This window comes from Sphaeramia orbicularis, chromosome 16 (genome assembly GCF_902148855.1).
Source record: "Sphaeramia orbicularis chromosome 16, fSphaOr1.1, whole genome shotgun sequence".
Taxonomy (NCBI): Eukaryota; Metazoa; Chordata; class Actinopteri; order Kurtiformes; family Apogonidae; genus Sphaeramia; species Sphaeramia orbicularis.
In genome coordinates, this window is record NC_043972.1 from 35,077,650 (window position 1) to 35,098,359 (window position 20,710).

The 20,710-nt window shown below is 38.8% G+C and overlaps 4 protein-coding genes across 5 annotated transcripts; 1 reads left to right on the plus strand and 3 right to left on the minus strand.

Moving 5' to 3' along the window:
- Positions 1–1,665, minus strand: s100a10b (S100 calcium binding protein A10b). The gene is made up of 3 exons (XM_030158335.1): positions 1,540–1,665; positions 503–657; positions 1–385 (listed from the first exon to the last, which is right to left on the minus strand). Exons 2-3 carry the CDS (start codon positions 638–640, stop codon positions 227–229), a joined length of 297 nt encoding a protein of 98 aa, XP_030014195.1. The 5' UTR covers positions 641–657; positions 1,540–1,665; the 3' UTR covers positions 1–226.
- Positions 1,666–3,102: 1,437 nt separating this feature from the next.
- On the minus strand, positions 3,103–5,744 carry krtcap2 (keratinocyte associated protein 2). The gene is made up of 5 exons (XM_030158332.1): positions 5,591–5,744; positions 4,175–4,329; positions 3,896–3,959; positions 3,730–3,796; positions 3,103–3,600 (listed from the first exon to the last, which is right to left on the minus strand). Exons 1-5 carry the CDS (start codon positions 5,592–5,594, stop codon positions 3,480–3,482), a joined length of 411 nt encoding a protein of 136 aa, XP_030014192.1. The 5' UTR covers positions 5,595–5,744; the 3' UTR covers positions 3,103–3,479.
- Positions 5,745–6,157: 413 nt separating this feature from the next.
- tmem107l (transmembrane protein 107 like) lies at positions 6,158–8,631 on the minus strand. 2 transcript variants are annotated; one of them, XM_030158331.1, is made up of 5 exons: positions 8,125–8,631; positions 7,869–7,936; positions 7,690–7,790; positions 6,681–6,777; positions 6,158–6,516 (listed from the first exon to the last, which is right to left on the minus strand). In XM_030158331.1, exons 1-5 carry the CDS (start codon positions 8,209–8,211, stop codon positions 6,447–6,449), a joined length of 423 nt encoding a protein of 140 aa, XP_030014191.1. In that variant the 5' UTR covers positions 8,212–8,631; the 3' UTR covers positions 6,158–6,446. The 2 variants fall into 2 exon arrangements, with proteins under 2 accessions (XP_030014191.1, XP_030014190.1); XM_030158330.1 differs by lacking the exon at positions 6,681–6,777 and adding an exon at positions 6,846–6,942.
- Positions 8,632–8,947: 316 nt separating this feature from the next.
- On the plus strand, positions 8,948–20,187 carry trim46a (tripartite motif containing 46a). Its single transcript, XM_030158586.1, has 12 exons — positions 8,948–9,279; positions 10,075–10,333; positions 11,323–11,473; positions 12,324–12,522; positions 12,598–12,744; positions 12,826–12,921; positions 14,504–14,757; positions 15,653–15,774; positions 15,860–16,189; positions 16,941–17,170; positions 17,282–17,349; positions 18,234–20,187. The coding sequence occupies exons 1-12, from the start codon at positions 9,220–9,222 to the stop codon at positions 18,679–18,681; spliced, it is 2,364 nt and encodes a 787-aa protein (XP_030014446.1). The 5' UTR covers positions 8,948–9,219; the 3' UTR covers positions 18,682–20,187.
- Positions 20,188–20,710: the final 523 nt, after the last annotated feature.

Consider the following 20,710-nt stretch of genomic DNA (forward strand, 5'->3'; position numbering starts at 1 on the left):
TTCCTGTATTCACTTAAGATTTATTGCTCACATGTTCATCACATCTGAACCTCATCACTATTTTCAGTATCTCTGGTACAACTCCTGAGATATTCAGTCATCAATCATTAAAAAGTAATAAGACAAAGTTGTTTGATTGCGCTTATGTTTTACTAGTGAGCCTGGCACACATTTGCACTACACAAATTGATTACTCTTAAAATATCTGACGCAAAACCCTGTCTGTTCATTTCTTGCACTTCTTCTGCTGGAGCACGTAACACCTTTCACAGGCCATTGAAAGCCCATTTATAAGGACAAGGAATTCTTGGAAGTCAATTTTTTGATCTTTGTTTTCATCAAGATCTTTGATGATCTTGTCCACAACCTTGGGATCTTTCTGGGCCTGAAAAAAAAAAAAAAAGACAGAGAAAGAGATCCAATTTAAGCATGCAAAGGTGATGAAAGGAAAACACTGCATAATGTAGACTCAGATTACTTGGCCTAGATGCCAGTTCCTTACTTTCAGGAAGGTGGGCAGCTCTTTCTCCACTAGTTTTTTAAATTCCTTCTTGCTTAACATCTGTCCATCACCGTCTTCTTCAGCATAGCGGTGGAATGTTGTTAAGAGCAACTCCATGCTTTTTTCCAGATCAGTCATGACTGCAGATACAGGCACTGAAAGCAGAAGAAAACTGTTTACTTAAGCCCAAATTTGAGGCACATTCCACTTTCTTTATCACTTTGTATATTTTACTTTCACTTGTTCCGCTTGCCAATATAAGGACCTGAATGCAAATCTTTCTTCTGACCTGTTACTTCAAAGCTATTAGGTGTTACTTTGTGAGTCTTACACACAGAAGTACATAATGATGTCTCTACCATGTCATAATTTCTTCCCCCAGGTATGCACATAAGCCATGTTTTACAGCATTTAAACTACTTTTTAATCTTTTACACATTACTACATCAGTTTGTCTGGGGTTCCTTTACTCTTATTGTGTTCTTCTCAACAAATGTATGTATGAAATAGACTTTAATAAAAGGAAAAGGCAACAATAAATCAGTGAGTTACTTCATCCAAAATGAACACAGCATCAGGGGGTGGGTGTTGGTTTTCTTGGCACTCAAAGTAAATTCTTGGGATATTACACTTTTTTTGGCACATAGCGGAACAATCCTTATCTCATGGCTCACACTGAGCCTTTGCCTCTCCCTTTTCCTGATACTTTCACACAATCTGAAACACATGAACCAAAAGGCAAAAGTAAACTCAGACAGAGGGATCTGCTAAGACTTGTCAAAAGAGGAAACCGTGTGCGTGATGTGCAAAAAACGCTCAAGTACAATATAAAAAAGAAAGTTTACTTCATATAAAGACTACATCTAAGAAGACTTATCCTATAGGCTATTGTTATGAGTGGGATGAACTGTTTTCAACCTCCGTTACAAAATCATTGCTCTGTTGAATATGATCAGTTCAGAGAAAAGCGCACAGAGTCAGTAGGACAATTATTATTATAAAATGACAAAGTATTGGAACAAATATCAAGAACTTACCGAGACAAATGCGCAGACAAGGTTTATCCTGAGGTCAGAGCAATGCGGGACGGACAACCTTTAATTCCACAATTTATAGTGTGTTCGACACGCCCAGTGTGATGGAAGGAAGGAGGAGGAGATGGTGCGTAAAATAAGACATGTGCAAACACCACCCCTGCACATTTTTTTTTTTTTTTTTTTTTTTTTTTTTTTTTTTTTTTTTTTTTTTTTTTACCGCACCACTGAAAAAGCAACATCCAGACCACACAAACAAAAGCAACACACACCCAGGGGTGCCGTCATGGATTTGGGGCCCCGTGGGGAAAATACATATCACTTTGGGTCCCACCACTTCGATGGGGACGTCGATCAATATTTTGCTTTCAATAGGGTTTACAGTTTTGTCTAACATTGAACGTGCAAGGCATCTTTTACGATTTAATAACATATTTTTAGTAATAACTGTAACAGAATTTTTACATTGATGTACAAATACAAATTAAATATAGATTTACTTTTTGAAATTTTTTTTAAATTTTCTGCCAGAAACAAAAGAACAAACGTGTTTATAAGCACCCTGTGGAACAAACATTGTTTTATATTTTATGCTTATCGTTTAATAATTTCCGTATAAAAATGACTAATGCTCTGTTGTTTTCTTGGGCCCTTGTCAGTCATGGGTCCTACACCGCCCCAACACACACCTCATTCTTGGTGGTCATGTAAGCACAAATAGACACAATCTGCAGAGAAAACCTGGTACACATCCAGACTCTAAAGACCCTTTTCTTTTTGTCAGTTACAAACTACTGTTAACATAAACTACCTCAGGGTCTCTAACTTAATTATGTCTCAGATACAGCTCCCATCCCCCTCTCAACATAAAGGCAAACCTCATGTGCATGCCATCTATTGGCACAATGGACAGTTTAACATCATGTCCCATTTTTCATGATTCTGTAGCTTGGATTCATGCTTTGTCTGTGCATCTTCCTGTCCAAATCACACATTTGTTTACATATTTGAATGATACGTGATGTGTTCGTTTCGATTTATAGCCTAATCATCACCAAAATATTGAACATTTGCTAAAATTTATGGCGCTTCTGTTCTAAATCAGTTTAATCAAATTGTTTTGTTCTACATCCAGCCTCATATGGCAACAAACAGTCTGAGCCTGGTGCCCACAACTCAACTATGTTTTTTTTTTACCTTTTCAAGACAATTTTGACTGCAAATTTGGGAAAACCTAGGGGGAAAAAATAGAGCTATCATTTCAGAGCGAGAAAACTCCTGGTAAGTCTTGGCAACACACTTAATTATTTCAATAAATTGAGGTTTTACTCTCTACATACAGTCATGTATGGCATAAAGTTTAGTAAAGAATTTCTAACCGACACTGAACAACAATGAGAATTTTTCATCCATATACACCAGTGTACAACCAGAGTGTGTAAAAGCATGTTCTCTCCTTGTCTGTGTGGGTTACCTCAAGTTGCACTACTTAAAGACCTGACATCCACTAATTTAACAGTTTGATGTGCAAAATGAGTTAGAATTTGAAAGAATAAAAACAAATAGACCATTTTTCACAGAGTTTAATTACAAAAATTGATGACAGAAGAAAAAAAAAAACTTAATCTGCTGATGAATGAACACATTAAATCTCTTTGCAACCAGCTGAAATGAAGTCTTGAGAAAAAAGTTCACAATGGAATGTAGATAGCTGTTTGTGAATTTTACAGCCTTTGAGACACCAATTGCATTTACTCCATGATTCATATTTAGAAAATGCTGTAAAAAAAACAAAACAAAAAAAAAACAAAAACAAACGCGACTAAACAAATGCAACCTAAAAGTAATACAGTTATAATTGCTGTGTTGCCCTGACCATTAGCAACTTTTTTAAAACTGAGTGGTTGACTGGATGCAAGTGGGATCTTTTACAGATTCATCTGTTAATTCTTCCTTTTGCCCTTGCTGGCGGTCTTAGCCGGTGTTACCGTGGGCACAGCTGCTTGGTAAAGGGCAGCAGATACTTTGTTGATGTAGTACAAGGCAAACAGGGAAAATATGAGGCTGTAAAAAAAAAAAAAAAAAGAGTAACAAAACAAAATACACGGGTAAAATGAAAATACTTTTATGAAGTAGATACAGGCTATGTAGTCAATTTATGAAGTGGGTGCTGATGACCTGCAAATTACTCACCAGGTAGTGACACAGACGCGATGCACCAAACCAGAGGCAAACAGTGACAGGCACAGGCACAACAGAACTGGTGTTTAAGAGGAAGAATAATAAAACAATTAATCAAAAATGTAGAATTTTGTGAAACTGAAAACTAACTTTGCATTAAAGGGGTCTATTCACTTACTCTCTGGGAATATCTTGGCTTGGAATCCCTTCCCAAAAACCAGATTTTCAAGGTTGTTAAATGCCTGGAATAACGTTTAGGTGGAATACAACTTAAATATATCGGCGTCACAGTCTAAACAAAGATTCCTGTTTCTTGGTAGCTTTCTGTTTAAAATATTTAATGCCAAACACAGTAACAATTCCATTATGCACTGGATATTTTATGTTAGTAAAGCAAGAGAACATAAGCTACTGAGGGGAATCACACAAAAGCAATTCAACACAAGCAAAAGGATACAGTGAGGGAGCAGATGAAAAGGACTGATCCCAGGAAACCTCCCAGGATGGTGAGCCACTCAGTGGAACCAAGCTGCTTACTGAACATCTGCATCCCAGCAAATACTAGGACTGACAGCAGACTGGACAGCACCAGGGATGTGCCTGTATTCACCGCTTAAATGGTACAGAAACAATGACATGTCAGGAAAACTAAGGGTGGTCAAGTAAAACTGGCAGAGTCCAATATATATATAATAAAGCATATGTGAACAAAGCAAAATCTAAAGACCTGTAATTTGCCATAATTTCAGGTAGAAACTGTGAGATCTAGATAGCGGTAACCAAATACTTTATTTTCTTTTTCTGGAAATTAATATTTCCACTCCACTACATTGCAGAGGTAAATTATGTACCTTTTCCTTTACTACATTTGTTTGGCAGCTTTAATTCCCTTTCAGATTGAGTTTTTACCTCTGTCTTGTCAAGGAAATACCACATTTCTCCAAAAGCGAAGATCTGAATGTTTGGGTTTGTCATAAATAGAAAGATTGAGCATCCATTTATCACTTGACTAACACTACATTAAAACCCTTTTGGATATGCTGAGAAAACTGCTGAAAACAGGCCTGTTTTCCTAAGCACATTAAAGTTGAGAGACGTAGTTCTCACAGAATGGGGACACTACAGCAGTCTAAAGAATATGACATACTATAAAAATAAAATCACCCAGCAGTTTATAAATGAGGTATGTTGAGCTTAACCATAAACATCTACAGCAGTAAACTACAACACACATTACTGCAGCAATTTGAAACCCAATACAATCATACATAATTTACTTGTCATTATATAAGTACATATTGCTAGAAGCAGTTAAATACTTTTTAAACGCAAGGTTTTAATGCAGAACATTTACATGTAGGAGTATTTCCACAGTGTAGTGCAATTAATAATCTGAATACTTTTCCCACCACGTCCATACGACCCAGTGTTGAGAAGACTTTCTGGTGCTCAGAATAAACCTTAACTTAACAATGTCAGCACTAACAGAGTTTAAATATTAATTAAATATCAGCCATATAAATTAGAAATTATTTTTGTGGTTTACCCCACAACGTAATGCCACGTCAGTGTTCCCACGTTAACATTTCCGACTTTCCATTGAACTGACCCAACCCGGCTTCATACCAGTAAAATCTACAACTGTAAATATATGGCAAACCTTGCAAATCACATCTCCTACTTAATGTTAAGTAGTCTGAGGAGTGAAGTAAACCTGAACCAAAACCGCGTCGCCAATGCTATGCGTTAACATTAGTTTAACAATCGTTAGCTAAGCTAACTAGCACGGCCGTGGTTACTGGAGCCAGGTACACTACATTTAAGCACTTACATATACTGCTTTTCAAATACAAAGAGAATGTGCAAAACATACCCATGTCTCGTTAGTAAGTCAATGTTTTCTAAATAAATGGTGGTGAATCAGGTTTCACTTCTTGGAGGCAGCTAAATGTCCCGGCTCCTGGAACTATAACCTGACAACCCGGACCGAATAACAGGTAGGACCAGTGGGCGGAGCCGGAAACGAAGGCGGGTCCTGTGCCATAGGTCAGACACAACACAGACAGGATTTTCATGGACGTACTGAGACCTTTCATCTACATTAAATGCAAATGTATGTTAGATCCAGTGAATAACAAACTTTTCAGTTCCACTTTGAAAAAAAAAAATCCTGTTAATTATGTTCTCTCTTTTTTTTAAAAAAATCTACTTCAGAGGCATTCTTTATGTTTCACTGTAGTTTTAAGTAATGTTTTCTGTAATTATACATATATCATGTGTCATGCAATACAAAACTTTTTTGTCTTATCTAAAAGTTCTGCCATGACTAGGAATAAAGGATGCATTTAGTGAGTAATGATTTTTCTGTGTGTTGTGAAGAGGGTGCATATGCAAGGCAAAATGATCCCAAAAGATAAAACACAGAGAACAAAGAACATACAGTGGAGTAATTTAAGTTACAAAATGTATTTCAAATCGAAGCAGCAGTAGAAAAGAAACTAATTATTTATACATAGACATTTTTTGGTAGACATCCTTAAAAAACTAACCAACCTGACAAGTTAGAGGTAAAAATTACAATGTGAATGATGCAGCTATTTCATTTACAATATATGAAAACACATTTTTAAAAAATACTCTTCACTGGAAATTTTAACAATTCAAGACCTTTAACTGAAACTAATGTTCAAAAACATACTAACATACTAATTTTGAACAATTCATATCAGTTATAAAGGCTTCTTCTTGAGTCCAAAAACAGCGATAAACAGGATAATCTCCACAAATGTAGGAAGCACGCTAAAGGAGGAAACAGAGAAAAAAATGCAACCACAAATATTAAAGACAGTACATGTCATTATTCAAATATTGCACATAATCAAAAGTTATTTGTCTTTAATTATACTATCACTCCTCTCTGAAATTGTACGTATGCCTGCACATCAACAGAGACACACACCAACCTGCAGATGGCAAATATAACCCAGTATGTCCAGCATTCCCACTTTTCAAACACAAAAAAAGACAAGGAGACAGCTGCACTGCAGTGGACAGCCAGTGCTGGTTGAAACATCAGTCAGGAAAAACAACTGTCTCAGAGACCTAACATGTGCATTATGTTCACCAACCTGCAAATGGCAAGGATCCACCAGTAGATGTCACAGTCCCACTGCTCAAACAGAAAGAAAAGCAGAGCCACTGAGGCGCTCGCATGGACTCCTGTGGCTATAATAGGTAAAGACCCAAAAGCACAGGTGTATGGAGTCATGGAATCAAACTGACACTATTTTGTTGGGCTCCTTCAAAGCCACTATCACTTAAAATCCACCTGATAATAAAAAATATATTTTCTGGGAAAAAATACTTCATGGTCTGATTGAAAATGATAAAAGATCTACATCTCCATTCACTGACATAAATATTGGAAGAAACTAGAAGAAATGTAATATTTCCATCATAAGTTTTACATCATTTGAATGATGTTCAATTTGTATTGTTTTTTCATGCAGTTAATTTTTCTCTCATTTTCTTTTTATATTTTCATTAATTTTGTTGTATTTCATGTCTTATTTTTTTTATATAATAGTGCCCATTATCAGTTTCTTTAACCTTCCTTGTTAAATGGAATGATGCTGTGACATCACCTTGTCTAACATGACTGACAGTTTATGTCCTCTTATAGGATGATGAGTGGCTAATGTGTGTATAAAGTATGTTATACATTTTCAAGAAGTTCCAACAAGATGGTTTCGACAAACTGAAACGCTGTAATAGTGTGTTAAACAAGCATGACAGTGTGGAGCAGAGCTGTATGATTATTTTCAGATGCAACTTCTACTCCACACACCAGCTGCTCATTTAGGCGTGTAGAAAATGGGAAAAAAAAAACTAGTTCAATTATTGTGAAAACCCTAATATTAACAGCTACATGCTGTCTACATACATGTGGTGTCACATGCAGAGTAAGGATACACAGGAGACCCTGGCTGCAGTTGAACATGGACACTCCTGAGAAGAAACCAGCCAATTCTATAGCAAACAGCCCCAGAGTGACTGCTAGTCCCACCACCAACCTGAGAGAACACAGAGAAATATATTACTACTGAGTTTGCATTTGAGTGTGTGAAAGTCTGTGTCAGAATCTCTCTTACTTTTTGTCTTCATTAGCATATTGTTCTGGAGTGAAATCCAAAGGCAAGCAGGCCTTTACATTGTTTTCCTGTTAATCAAACATTATAGACAGGTCAGTAGACTGTGCAAAAACACAAGCTCAGAGACAGTGAATACATAGGCTATGACATATCAATTACTTAATCCATACAAAAAAGTTATTATCACCCTAACTAATCAGAGTTACGGAGCACTTTACACATAACAACTTAGTACCATTTGTTTGTGTGTACTTACCCTCGACCAAAAAATGGTTATAACGATGACAAGATGAGCGATGATGGTGAGGAACCGTGCTGGAACAAGGCTGGTAACCGCGGACATGCTAAATACCAGGAGTCAGACAAACTATGCTTAAAACTCCTGCTGAATAGGGAGAAACATCTCACGTAATGCAGTTTTTCTACAGGTTTTCTGTGGGTCTTCAGCAACTCAATGCTAATGGCTAACTGGACTGTGTAATAGTTTAAGCTAACTTAAAGCTAACTTTGTTCAGAAGACACACAGCTGTTCACTGTTCAACTTAAATTCGATTAATAAAGTGATACTTAAGCTAACATTTCAGTGTCGTTACCACTTCTGTGTACACTACTGCATACAAACGCCGTCACCTATAGCTTTTACATTTACTGCGTCGTCGTTGCTACAACAACTGAACTGGGTGCATCCTTTATTACTGCCCGGGTTTACAACCTGGCAGTACAATATGGTTCTGGACACGGACACATTTAAGAACGGACCTTTCTTGTTTTCGTAACACAATACCTCCACCTAATGGCGTGTTCAGAAAGTGGGCCAACGATAATTATTTGACATCTTATGTGTGATGAATTCAGTGCCTGGTTCCGGAGCTATCAGACTACTGTAGAATGATAATATAAATGTTAAAATCTAATAAGAATGTGTATGTGTGGTACCATGTGGTACCCTTACACTAATAATGGTTTGAAATATTACGACGGCCCCAAACACGATGTTTTTACGTCATGAAGTTAGAAGTAATTGTTAAAAACATATATAAACAACCAACTGTGCACATTGTTCCTTTGGTCAATGCGGCTGTGGTTTTAGGCTCCAGAGCCCCCCACTCCCCCCCCATCCATCCCATTTCTACAACGCGTCCTGTCCGCTAGGAGACAGACAGCACCGAACGGCGTGTGCGCAGCAGCACACAGCAAGCACCCAAACCACCAAGTCTGTTGTGATCACCAGTCCAAGGCCAGGCTGGCACTATTTATAAATCTAACACACTGGAACCAGCTCAGGTTGACAGGTAAAGGATTTTAATTACCATCCTACAGAGACAAACACATACGCCGGAAGCGTGAAGGCATGGCCGAAGCGGAGTTACAAACGTTTACCTCTATCATGGACGCATTGGTTCGTATCAGTGTAAGTGTAATCCTCGTTTTATAATGATGACGAATTTTAAACGCGATATTATGGGTTTTTTTTGGTCATATTTCCTCTCCTGTCTGATTACAGTAGCCTTTTAGATGTAGGAATGTGAGGAATTCCCTTTTTCTTTTTAATGATAATCTACAGCTACAGCACTATTTCAGTACAATAAAAGCAAGGCCAAAAATGACATATCTAGTGAAAAAATGGTGTAGATTTGTGACGTACATAATCCACCAAAATTTTGGCTAACACTAGCTTTAAATGCTTACGGGCCGCACACGATGATAAGGCAGGGATGATGCAGGTTGTCATAGAAACCGGATGCAGTGCTGCAACACTGAGCAGGCCTCAGCAGTCAGATAGCTTTGTGTAAATGCTAAGCCCACGGCCAAATCGAGGAAAAGAACAGAAACCTATATTTATTCTATTGATTTAACCCTCATGTAATCCTCCCTCGTGGTTACAGGTCTCATTTCTCAGAGCTTTCTCAGTAAATTCTGCATCTGAATTGTTCCAAAGGAAAGTGGAAATACATGACTCCATCCATATCATAGGAGTCTGACTAATTCATGAGGTCACAAAATCCAGTTTTCTCTGCATTTATGTACCTTCTGCTTTGCGTGTCTAAAATCAACCCAGCGCTGGCATCGTTTCTCTGACATCTCATATACATTTTTCAGGTCACAGGAGGTATTGAATGTATAGAGCAACCTTTACTAATTCCAGTGACTCAGCCTTTGACTACTTTTTATCCTACTATTGAGAATCTCCTTTCCTCTCCCTCAGTCCAACATGAAGAGCATGGAACGGGAGCTTCACTGCCCAGTGTGTGATGAGATGGTGAAGCAGCCAATCCTATTGCCTTGCCAGCACAGTGTGTGCTTGCTGTGTGCGGCTGAAGTATTGGTGCAAAGAGGCTATCCTCCTCCAGACCTCCCTCCTGAGCCCAACTCTCCAGCCTCTACACCCAACACACGCTCCCCACGCCAGGCACGCAGACCCCCACCCAGGACTCCTGATCGCCTGGAACAAGTCCTCAGAACAGGTTTGCAGACAATACATCTCTTGGTGTATGCACGTTGGGGTTTTTTGCAATTTAAGGTGCTTTAGAACCCAGTTTTCATCTGTGTGGGAGAAAAACTGTATGATCTCACAATCTAGGTGACCAAAGAGTGAAGTCATCATTTAAAAATGCAACGATGTGTAGGTCACTGTCCTGTTACGTAGGTGATGTAGCTGACACATCGGTTCATCCAGAGCTTTACCCATTAATCTCCTGACTTATTTAAGTACATGTAGAGTAGGGGGCACAGAGTCAAGGGGACAGAAAGGGCACTGAGCATCAGTCGAGCACACAGTGTGTGTGTATGAGCATTAAGCATCCACTCCTTAATGAGTAGCTCTGGCATCTAACCTTTACTGATTATTATCAAATTTACAAAGAATGAAAAAATATAGAAAATGAGTTGCAGCTCTGAAAAGTATGGAAAAGTAAAAGATACTATGGTCAAATATTTGTGTTTCTGCATTATAGCCTCTATTCTTTTTTTCTAAAAGCACGTAGAACACAACATTTCTAGAACAGAATTGATCTAACAAGTGGAATGTTTTTCATGGCATTTGGGGTAGAAGGCCAGAGCAGCTCAGTTACAATTGTCTGTCAATTATTTGGCAACATCACATCATACATTATCAAAAGGTAACCCATCTGCCAACTGTTGAATTTATAAATCATTTATTTTTACACAATAGGCATCTGGTTGTGTGTCCTTAGATGTTAAATATGGTCTGATCTACAGTGTGGAGTTTTGAAATGGAAAATGTGCCAGAATCCTTGATTAATATGCAGTGGTTTTATATGAGAGGGACAAACATTGTTTTCCTGTTGATGATGAGAATGAGGAAGGTCATTATATAACATTGTTTTCCTGTTATATAATGACCTTCCTCATTCTCATCATCCATCCTCTGTGCTCTTTTCCCCTCTTCATCTCCATCCATTTCTTTCTCTCTACACCTGTGTCCTTCTCCCAGTGTGTGGAACGTACCCAGGGCGTCGACGGAAGGACGCAGCCCCTCCCCCCATGCTGTTCCCATGTCCTTCCTGTCAGCAGGATGTGGAGCTTGGAGAGAGAGGCCTGACAGACTGCCTCCGCAACCTCACCCTGGAGCGCATTGTAGAGAGGTATGTGCAGGCACAGACCTCAACAGACACACAGTAAATACAGTGTATAGTGAAGCTCAGTCAGATTATTTCAGTGACTTTCAAAGTTAACTTTGGATGTGTTGTAATTTCATCATTCAGCTTATCCACAAAAAATAGAAACAATGTAATCAGAGGTTAGAGGAAAAATCCCTTTAATCAATCCTGCAGGCAGTGAAGTAAAGCAATGACTGAAAGACTTTGTCAATACTCTCTTATAAATGAGACAGGAAATCATTTGTTGGAGGGAGTTTCAACAATGAATCTTTCTTTTACTCCTGATCCAAGGCTAAGCCTGACTGCAAGTTGCAGTTCCAGCCTAAACACTGCAGTGCAAAACAGCAACACTAACAAAAAGGTTCAATCCTGAACTAAGTTATGTTGTGCAAGGATGGAGTGGAAGACTCCTCTTCCTCTTTCCGTATCACTTCATGTAAAGGAGATCAAAGTGAGCAGAGCTGCTTTTGAAAAAGTATTCAGAGATGCTCAACAGACTTATGGGGATAGGCGGTTTGCCAGTTTCACACGCAGCAGTTTGACGGGTGCAGCTGCTCCCTCCCCAGGCAGTGGTTGTGTTGGTCAGGAAAGTGTGACGATGCATGTTTTACTGCGCAGGATGCACTAACAAGGCAGCTGCTGGTGATGTATTCAGGTCAGGCAGCTAAAGAGTTGCACTCATAACTACTGAAAAGAAAGCAGGGCAAAGTTAGATGAGCTCAATCTTCCCTCTTTTGGGTTTAAAGGCCTCATTTTTCACTTTCTTTTTCTTTTAGTACCAGCAGAATTGCCTTAACCCTGCCCTTATCTCCCTGCCCCTCTGTTTGCCCTGTAGGTACAGGCACACAGTAAGTCTGGGCAGTGTTGCCATCATGTGTGGTTTCTGTAAGCCTCCTCAGTCTCTGGAGGCCACTAAGGGCTGTGCTGACTGTAAGTCTAACTTCTGCAATGAGTGTTTCAAACTCTACCACCCCTGGGGAACCCCTCGAGCCCAGCATGAACACATTTTACCTACCAACAGCTTTCGACCGAAGGTTTGTGTCTTTTTTGTGTAATTTATACCTTCTTGTCTGCTGTCACTGTGTTTTAATCCTCTTCTTGTGCTTTAGGTCTTAACCTGTACAGAGCATGAGCAGGAACGACTGCAGTGGTATTGTCGTAACTGCCAGAAGTTACTGTGCCCATTTTGTAAGCTCCGTCGTGTCCACCATGGACACAAAGTGTTGCCTATAGCGCAGGCTTACCAAGCTCTCAAAGTGAGTTTGTCAACAGTCATTGTGAACACATTAACACTGAAGTCAGCAGCCATACTATGAACTTTTGTTCTGGTCCTTTAGGACAAAGTCACCAAGGAAGTCAACTACATTTTGGCAAACCAGGAGGTAATACAGGGCCAAATCACTCAACTGGAAGCTGCCATTAAACAGATGGAGGTAAACTTTTTTCATCCCTTTGCTTTGTCATTGTATTTTACTCTTGTCTTTGTGCAAATATCATTTAACATCTATAAGGAACAACTATTATTAACCCTTTCATGCATGAGTTATGAGAACCTTAATCAAGATTTTTTTTCCTGAGTGTTTTAATTCCTCTTTTGGCATGAAAAAAACAATGCCATTGATTTTTTTTTTTTTTTTATGAACCTATTTTTCATGGAGTTGCAAAAATGTCCACTCAGCTAGACTTCATGCATTTAATTTTTGAAGCAAAAAAACATGTATTTACTGATATACTGTGTGAAAACCATGGATTTTTTTTTATGATGCTAATCTGTTGTTTTGTCATTTTAACATACTCTAATGCTAGTTATTACTCATTTTATGGAGATAATATGCCAAAAAAAATTAATTGTTTAAAAAATCCCTGTTAATTAAAGTCTAATAATAATCACAAGCAATTGATATACACTCAAACATGTTACTGCAGATCAGGTTTATCAAGAACAGCAAAATTACAGTAATGGTCTGAATGTCAGTGTATGGAATGGTCCACTGTGTTGGCTGATATGGAACTAAAACAATAAAATCCAAAATTATACAAGAGAACTGCTTTAAATAACTGTCCACTGTAGTGACCACTATGCATGACAGGGTTAAATTATCCCGATGAAGGTCATAATAACAGAAACATGTTTTACTGTTAATATGATAAAACAAAGAGGAGATATAGTAAAAGGCTTTTAAAATTCATTACCCTTCTGTAAACCTCAGATTTCTTCATCAATGTTCAACTAGTAAGATTTCCCAAAACAACATCAGGGACTCTATTCTCTATTCTTTCTTTGATTAAATATGGATCATTTGCTCTACTGTAATTTATATTCGGTTCATTTGCAATGGCCATTCGATACTAATACCATTCAGCATAGATAGGATGGGTTTACTGGGCTCTAACTGGATTATTAACATAACTGTCATGCTATTGGAGAAGGAAGAATTGCTGAGATTGTGTTGTTGTCACTAATGAACACATGCAGCACTTAAGCACTTCAGCACTTTACTGGAACTCAACAATGGGGGAGCTAATTTTAGATCATTTGTACGCTATATGTATATATTGTGATTAGTAGTATAGTACAACTTCATTTGATAAATCCAAATATTTTGTTTAGAGTTTCCTGCAAAATGAAATAAGCAATTAAATGTTAAATTTAATGGAGCAAAAAGTACAATATTTCAGATCCAGTGGAGCACAAGTATCAAGAGGGATAAAATGGAAATAAATAAAACCCAAGTGCCTCACATTTGGTGTAAAGGGGCCTGCATTGTATCGTCTTTCATCCAACAGTACAATTGAATAGCTTACTCTTCCATCCCACTACTGTAGGGATGGGGATTATCATCATGCCCCCTAGAGGCCTAGAGCTTTATTACAATGGCACATTTTGGTACTGGTGATTGATATACCACTGTCTCTGTGTTCGTCACACCTAATCTGTCATTATGTTTTTGCTTAGCAGCAACAGTTTCTCCACAGTTGCTTACCCTTTGGGTTTCCCTCTCTGTGTTTGTGCAGGCAAATAGCACAGTGGCAATGCATCATCTGACCCACTGTATCCGTGAGCTGGAAGCAGCAGTAGTAGAGCGTCAGGGAGCTTTAGTCCTGGCCCTGGAGGGGTCTCGCAGCAGGAGGGAGGAGGCCTTGTCTGTCCAGGTTTCAGAGAGGCGAAGCCTTCAGGAACATGCAGGCCTCATGGCCTACACCCAGGAGCTGCTGAAGGAGACTGATCCACCCTGCTTTGTACAGGCTGCCAGAGTCACTCACAACAGGCAGGTGCAGCAAAACCCATTCAGCTACATGTTCAAAGGAGGGATAAATGGGTTTGACTTATTGATATCTCTGCAACTCTCACTTCTTTCAGTGTTAACATGTTAAATTAGCATAAAAGTCTCGCACAGCCAGATTTATTTCCACACTTCATTAACACTGTGGCAGCTCTGAAGATCTGGCACCATACATTATCATCTACAACAGGGGTAAAAATTCTCTGGTTTGTTTGGCCCATTCTTTAAAAGTCAGTAGTAGGCACAGGATGTAGTGACAGGGACTTCACAAAATAGTGTCAGGAGAGAAACTAAACTAGCAAATTTTTTTTGCAGTTTTTAAACTGGAATTCAATGATTTCATGTTGCCTTAATTGTATGTAAGTGTTTATTCTGTCTGTTCTTTTGTATTGTACCGATGTGCCTCTTGGCCAAGTCTCCCTTGAAAAAGAAGCTTTATCTCAGGGGACTTTCTGGTTAAATAAAGGTGAAACTAAGTAAATAAATAAATAAATAAACATTTTCAGCATGTAGTTGCAGCTCAAAGGTTCTTATTCTTAACTTTGGTGCAGATAGTAAAGGAGGAAATCTCCCTGTCCTGTCACTGCATTATTAAAATACTTACACTTCTTCCACCAGAGTGCATCCTGGGAGCCAGACTACCAGCTTAGCTGAAATACCTTGAATATTTTTTCTGTGTTGTCTTACATCATCTTCACGTTGCATTTTCTGAGAAAGTAAATACAGTTTGCTCAAATCAAAACTGACATTGGACTTTTCATTTACTTTTATTTTTCTGTTCTAATACATGTGTTCCTTACACTACACTCCGCTCTTTCTTACTGGTCTCCCTTTTCCTTCTATTTCATGACTTTTCTTCACTTTGTCTTTGTCCTTTCAGGCTGGTGAAGGCTATAGAGAACCTCCAGTGTTTCTCCCTCTCTGTTGATCCGTCCTTCAGACACTTTCACCTCGACGCATCCCGAGAGATCAAGCTCATCAACAGCTTGGAGTTCATACACGGTTGGATGTTTGATTCTGTGAATGTGTGTAAATTTGCATAACTTTTGAGCAGCCATACTAACCTATTTTTTTCTTCCCTCCACAGCACCACTTGCTCCAGTCATCGACACCCAGAAGACACTTGCATACGATCATCTGTTTCTGTGCTGGCGCCTCCCTCAGGACTCGGCTCCAGCTTGGCATTTTTCTGTTGAATACCAGAGACGAACAGGAGTAGTTGGTGCCACATGGGGTGGCACCAGGTCCCCTAATGCAGAAACAGCATGGCAACGCCTGGATGAAGTGAGAGGCACTTCAGCTGTGATTGACCGGCTGCAAATGGACAGTGTGTATGTGCTCAGGGTGAGAGGCTGCAACAAGGCTGGGTTTGGAGAATACAGCGAAGAGGTTTATCTCCACACTCCACCTGCACCTGGTGAGATCCTACTCCTGGTGCATTATATCATTCAGCCTTTACATTTTATTTACATTGCCTTTCACTGCCTCCATCTGTTCACTCTTCTTAAAGGCAGATAGAACGTATGGTTTTATACAATAGATCAATGTATAAAGAAAGGAAATATAAGTAGTTTGATCAAAATATCTTGAAATAAGATTTACAAGCTTTAAAAAATGGCATTTTTTTTGACATACCAGCATTCATTTACAATCCAGTTGACTAATTTCTCTTTTTCTCTCCATCCTTTATTTTCATTCATTCCCCATTCCACTCTTGTTTTTTCTAGCTTCTGCACTAAATCATCCCTTTCTGTTCTGCATCTCAGTTTTATTCCAATCAGTCTTTTTCCACCGTTGTATCTTACTCCAAATATATCTCTCTGCATCTAAGAAAATCATTGTTCCTTTGGATTTTTTATTATCCCTTATGAGACTACTTATTATTCACCATCCCCTTAACAAAAAACAAACATAATCACATAGTTACTGTAAGTTTCTAGCATTCACTGGAGAAGTCACATATTTTTCCTTTTTCTTGTGAACACACATTTCCTCTTTATCTTCCCTTTTACTCTGTGTTCTACCCTTGCTCCTTCTCAGCTCTTGTACTGTTACATGTTCAGAGTGTCGTCAGTTTGTGATCTAACCCCTCCTCCCTCCTGCCTTCTTTTGCGTCTCTGTCCCTCTTTAACCCTCCTTTACCCCTGTTTCACCTCCTCTCCTCTCAGTTTTGAGTTTCTCCTTGGACTCCCGCTGGGGTTTGCATGCTGACCGGCTGGCTTTAGGTAAAGGCCTGACCTATGCCCGCAGTGTGCCAGGCCTTTCACTCCTGCAGGCTGCAGATCGTGCTCTTACTTCTTGTCATTTGACTTCTGACCTGCTGGTGGCTGACTTAGCTGTCACTCAAGGCAGACACTACTGGGCATGCTCTGTTGAGCCTGGTTCTTACCTAGTTAAGGTAAGTGGGATGCAAACTAGGTTACTTTTAATAGTTCTGTATAGCCTCTCAAAAACAGACTGTTTGGCTCAATATAAACCACCATGTTTCTGTCTTTTCCCTAATGTACAGGTGGGAGTAGGTCAAGAGACTAAGCTACAAGAGTGGTTTCATCTCCCTCAGGACATGGCCAGCCCTCGGTAACTCTCAACGTAATGTAACGTAACGTAGCGTAACGTAACTGTTGTTATTCTATTAAAAAAAAAGCACATGCACAATGTTGATTTCCATATTACACTCAGACATTAGCAAGACTAAGGTGAAACAAATCTACTTATGGCTTTGGTGTTATATAATGCTGAAGATTTTGCAAGACTACTTAGTGGATATTGTTTGTTACATAAAGTACTCTGTGAACTACAACTGGGACCGGTTTCGACAAGGGAGTGTAGCCCTTAACCACCAGAAGAGTCGCACATGATGACTCTTTATACTTTTTTTTTTTTTTATATTTAGTTATTCAATATATATGATCTAAATTTATATTTTAAAGTTGCAACTGTTTGTAACTTTACTGATACCAACTGCTGTTGAGGACCAAGTATTGTTGTCTGCATTTGGTTAAAAAAAAAAACAGCAGTTTTTGCCAAATATGCCTTAAATTATATAAACTATGTTATTCATTCTCTCAGGTTTCACATGTATTGTGCAGAGCAGTGATATAACCTAATCATATGTGGTCAGAGCTTTGGTTAGATTTACAGTTCCAGTAAGTACAACGTCTGAGCAGAAAGACTCATTATTCAGTGATAATGTCAGTAAATGACTGTATATTCTGGCTCTAAAGGGTTATACTCTGTAGCCACAAAAATTCAAATCATGTGCTGAAAATATTTTGTAAGGGAATAAAAGTAGAAGGAAATTAAACATAAAGCAACAAATGAATGGAGGTAAAAAGCAAAGCTATGTCTACATCTTATTGTGCTCGAATACTGGGTCACACTGAATGTGTGTTTCTTCTGTTCACCTTCTGTCCTTTTTCTTTTTTAATCTAATTTTCTCCTCGACCTGCACCTCCTCCAAGCTGTGACCCTGACAGCGGCCATGACAGCGGTGCAGAGGACGGACAGGACTCCCCTCCCTTCTGCTTTCTCACCATGGGCATGGGTAAGATCCTTCTTCCTCAAGGACATAGTCACACTCAGAGTCAGGGGGACAGCCAAAGCCATGGAGCAGCCCACTCCCACAGTAGCAGTCACAGTAACTTGCCTCATCCTCATACTGCCCCTCTGCCACCACGCCTTGGGGTATGTCTGGACTGTGACAAAGGACGTGTCACCTTCTATGATGCTCACTCTTTGCGTGTCCTGTGGGAAGGACATGTAGACTGCTCAGCACCTGTGTGTCCGGCCTTCTGCTTCATCGGCGGGGGGGCACTGCAGCTGCAAGATCTTGTGGCCAATCGGAGCATTGAGGAGCCTCCACCCCGGAGGGTAACCATCCAAACACGTGCAACAAACCTCGGCAAATAAAATGTAAGGGAGACTGTTCATGAGCACAGTTCATTCACTGATTAAAGTTTGTGTCAAGTCTGTGGAGTCAGATATGTTTCTATTCAACTGATGTTAGATCATGGATCAGTGAAATGCCTTGAACCTGTCAAACACCGGTATTTGATTGACATGTCTCAGTAAAACTAATACATTTTTCAGATCAGCGTGATTTTAAAGATTTCACCACAGTTATTGGTGTTCTTACTCTTGCATTTGTACCTGCCTTGAAAATATGAAAACACACCCCTGGCTGTATCTGTTTATTAATTCCTCCTGCTTTCCTTCTCCACATCTTTACAGCAATGTATTTATGGATTTATGGCTGAATGATTTTAAGACTATGCAGAATTCATTTGACCACTTTTGTTACCTTTCTACACAAATTTGTTTGCATTATAAAAAAAATAAATAAATAAATCTGTCCTCCTTTTACAGTTTATAATTTGTCCTAGAATGACTGGACAACAAAATTAGCATGCAAGTGGAAGTACAATTTAAAGCATACAGTATGTGCAGATAAATAAGAGTTACCATGTAAAAGCACCTCAAATGTACTGTATGTCTAATTTTTTATATTCTGGATTATTTTTTGTAGCCTCAACAAGAATTAACAATGTGTACATATTGCAGAATTAGAGAATGTGAAAACACTGATTGTTGAATTGTAATTTTCTGCTGGCTCCATCAGGATCACGTGTCTCTCCTGTGTCTCAACAGCCTTGTTGGTATTTTATATAGTAGCTGTTTTGCATTTCAAAAGGACATGTGTTGGCATTTCATCTGGGGAAACATGCCCGCTGTTGTTTTCAGATTACAACAAAAATCAAAGAGAAAAAAGGTGTCATTGTACTGGCTTGCTAATATGTGAATACTTGTCAGTGTTGTACATTTTGATGGAGTTGAAAGATGTAGATGGCCGCCTTCTTTTCTGTTAAACTGTGGTGTTTGAGCGATTTGCACATACATATTAACAATCTAACAAAAGGAAATGGGAGTTGAGCCAACATTAAGAGGTTTTGCTGACTTAAACTCAACTTTTATGCTATAATGTTCTTTTTATTGCACTTGAAAGTAGCATATTTACTCATCAAGATGAGTTATGCTTCAGTTATGAAACAGTTAAATGCATAAGATTGTCTAAATTGTAATATTTTCACATTGACTGGCTCTGACTGTATTTTGATACATTCAGTATTTTTTGTAATGTGTGTGTATGTGTGTGCGTGTGTGTGTATGTGTATGTGTGTGTGTGTGTGTGTGTGTGTGTGTAGTGGGGCTGTCATCCAGATCAATAACTGTGACTCTTTGTTGTGTGTATGTTATGGATGAATTGTCTGAACTCTACTCATTTTACAGCACAGCACCTGAATGACTTTAGAGTGTAGCATCTTATGAATCACAAATCTCCTAACTTAGACTTTGCCTTGCTGGCAGAATGTTTCTTTTCATATCATGAAAAAAACAATAAATTACTGATAAATATAATATTGAGTTGCTTTGTCTCAAATGGTGAACGCTATAGACTGCATGTGAACTGCTCAGTGTTTGTTTAAAATCAGTTGATTGTTGATCATCTGCAACGAAAAAATGACAAAAAGTCACAATTTTATACCCTCTGGTTATGCAGGCAGGACTTTAATTTGTGCATATGTTTTAGTTATTCTAGATTTAATGCCTTTAACAGTCTACACAAACTGGTTTTTCTTACTCTTAGATTGAAGTTTTTTTTCTTCATCGCCTGTCATGTTCTTACCCCAAAGTAAAACTGATAAACATGTTTTTGGTCAGTTTAACCGCTGCGTGCTATGAAGTTGTCACATTTTGAGTGTCTGTAAACAGTACTTGAGGCAGGATTAGAAAAACTGAATCTCTTTGTTTAAATGTCACGGAAATTTGATGTCTCTGAGTAAGTTGTGCCTACCTACATGTAAGGACAAGTGCGCTCTTAATCATTTGAGTGTGCCAGAGCTGCTGGAACAGGTAAAGGGGACGTTTTGTGCCACAGAGT

What these genes read in the sequence shown, in the direction of transcription:
- trim46a (XM_030158586.1), top strand. Translation starts at nt 9,220, where the DNA reads ATGGCCGAAGCGGAGTTACAAACGTTTACCTCTATCATGGACGCATTG. An exon ending in ACGCATTGGTTCGTATCAGT is followed by an intron (nt 9,280 to 10,074) that starts GTAAGTGTAATC and finishes CCTCTCCCTCAG; the next exon opens with TCCAACATGAAGAGCATGGA. An exon ending in CCAACAGCTTTCGACCGAAG is followed by an intron (nt 12,523 to 12,597) that starts GTTTGTGTCTTT and finishes CTTGTGCTTTAG; the next exon opens with GTCTTAACCTGTACAGAGCA.
- krtcap2 (XM_030158332.1), bottom strand. An exon ending in TTTTCATCTGCTCCCTCACT is followed by an intron (nt 3,960 to 4,174) that starts GTATCCTTTTGC and finishes ACGTTATTCCAG; the next exon opens with GCATTTAACAACCTTGAAAA. An exon ending in AGCCAAGATATTCCCAGAGA is followed by an intron (nt 3,797 to 3,895) that starts GTAAGTGAATAG and finishes CTTAAACACCAG; the next exon opens with TTCTGTTGTGCCTGTGCCTG.
- s100a10b (XM_030158335.1), bottom strand. Translation starts at nt 640, where the DNA reads ATGACTGATCTGGAAAAAAGCATGGAGTTGCTCTTAACAACATTCCAC. An exon ending in AGCTGCCCACCTTCCTGAAA is followed by an intron (nt 386 to 502) that starts GTAAGGAACTGG and finishes TTTTTTTTTCAG; the next exon opens with GCCCAGAAAGATCCCAAGGT.
- tmem107l (XM_030158331.1), bottom strand. Translation starts at nt 8,211, where the DNA reads ATGTCCGCGGTTACCAGCCTTGTTCCAGCACGGTTCCTCACCATCATC. An exon ending in TAACCATTTTTTGGTCGAGG is followed by an intron (nt 7,937 to 8,124) that starts GTAAGTACACAC and finishes TTTGATTAACAG; the next exon opens with GAAAACAATGTAAAGGCCTG. An exon ending in TATGCTAATGAAGACAAAAA is followed by an intron (nt 7,791 to 7,868) that starts GTAAGAGAGATT and finishes GTGTTCTCTCAG; the next exon opens with GTTGGTGGTGGGACTAGCAG.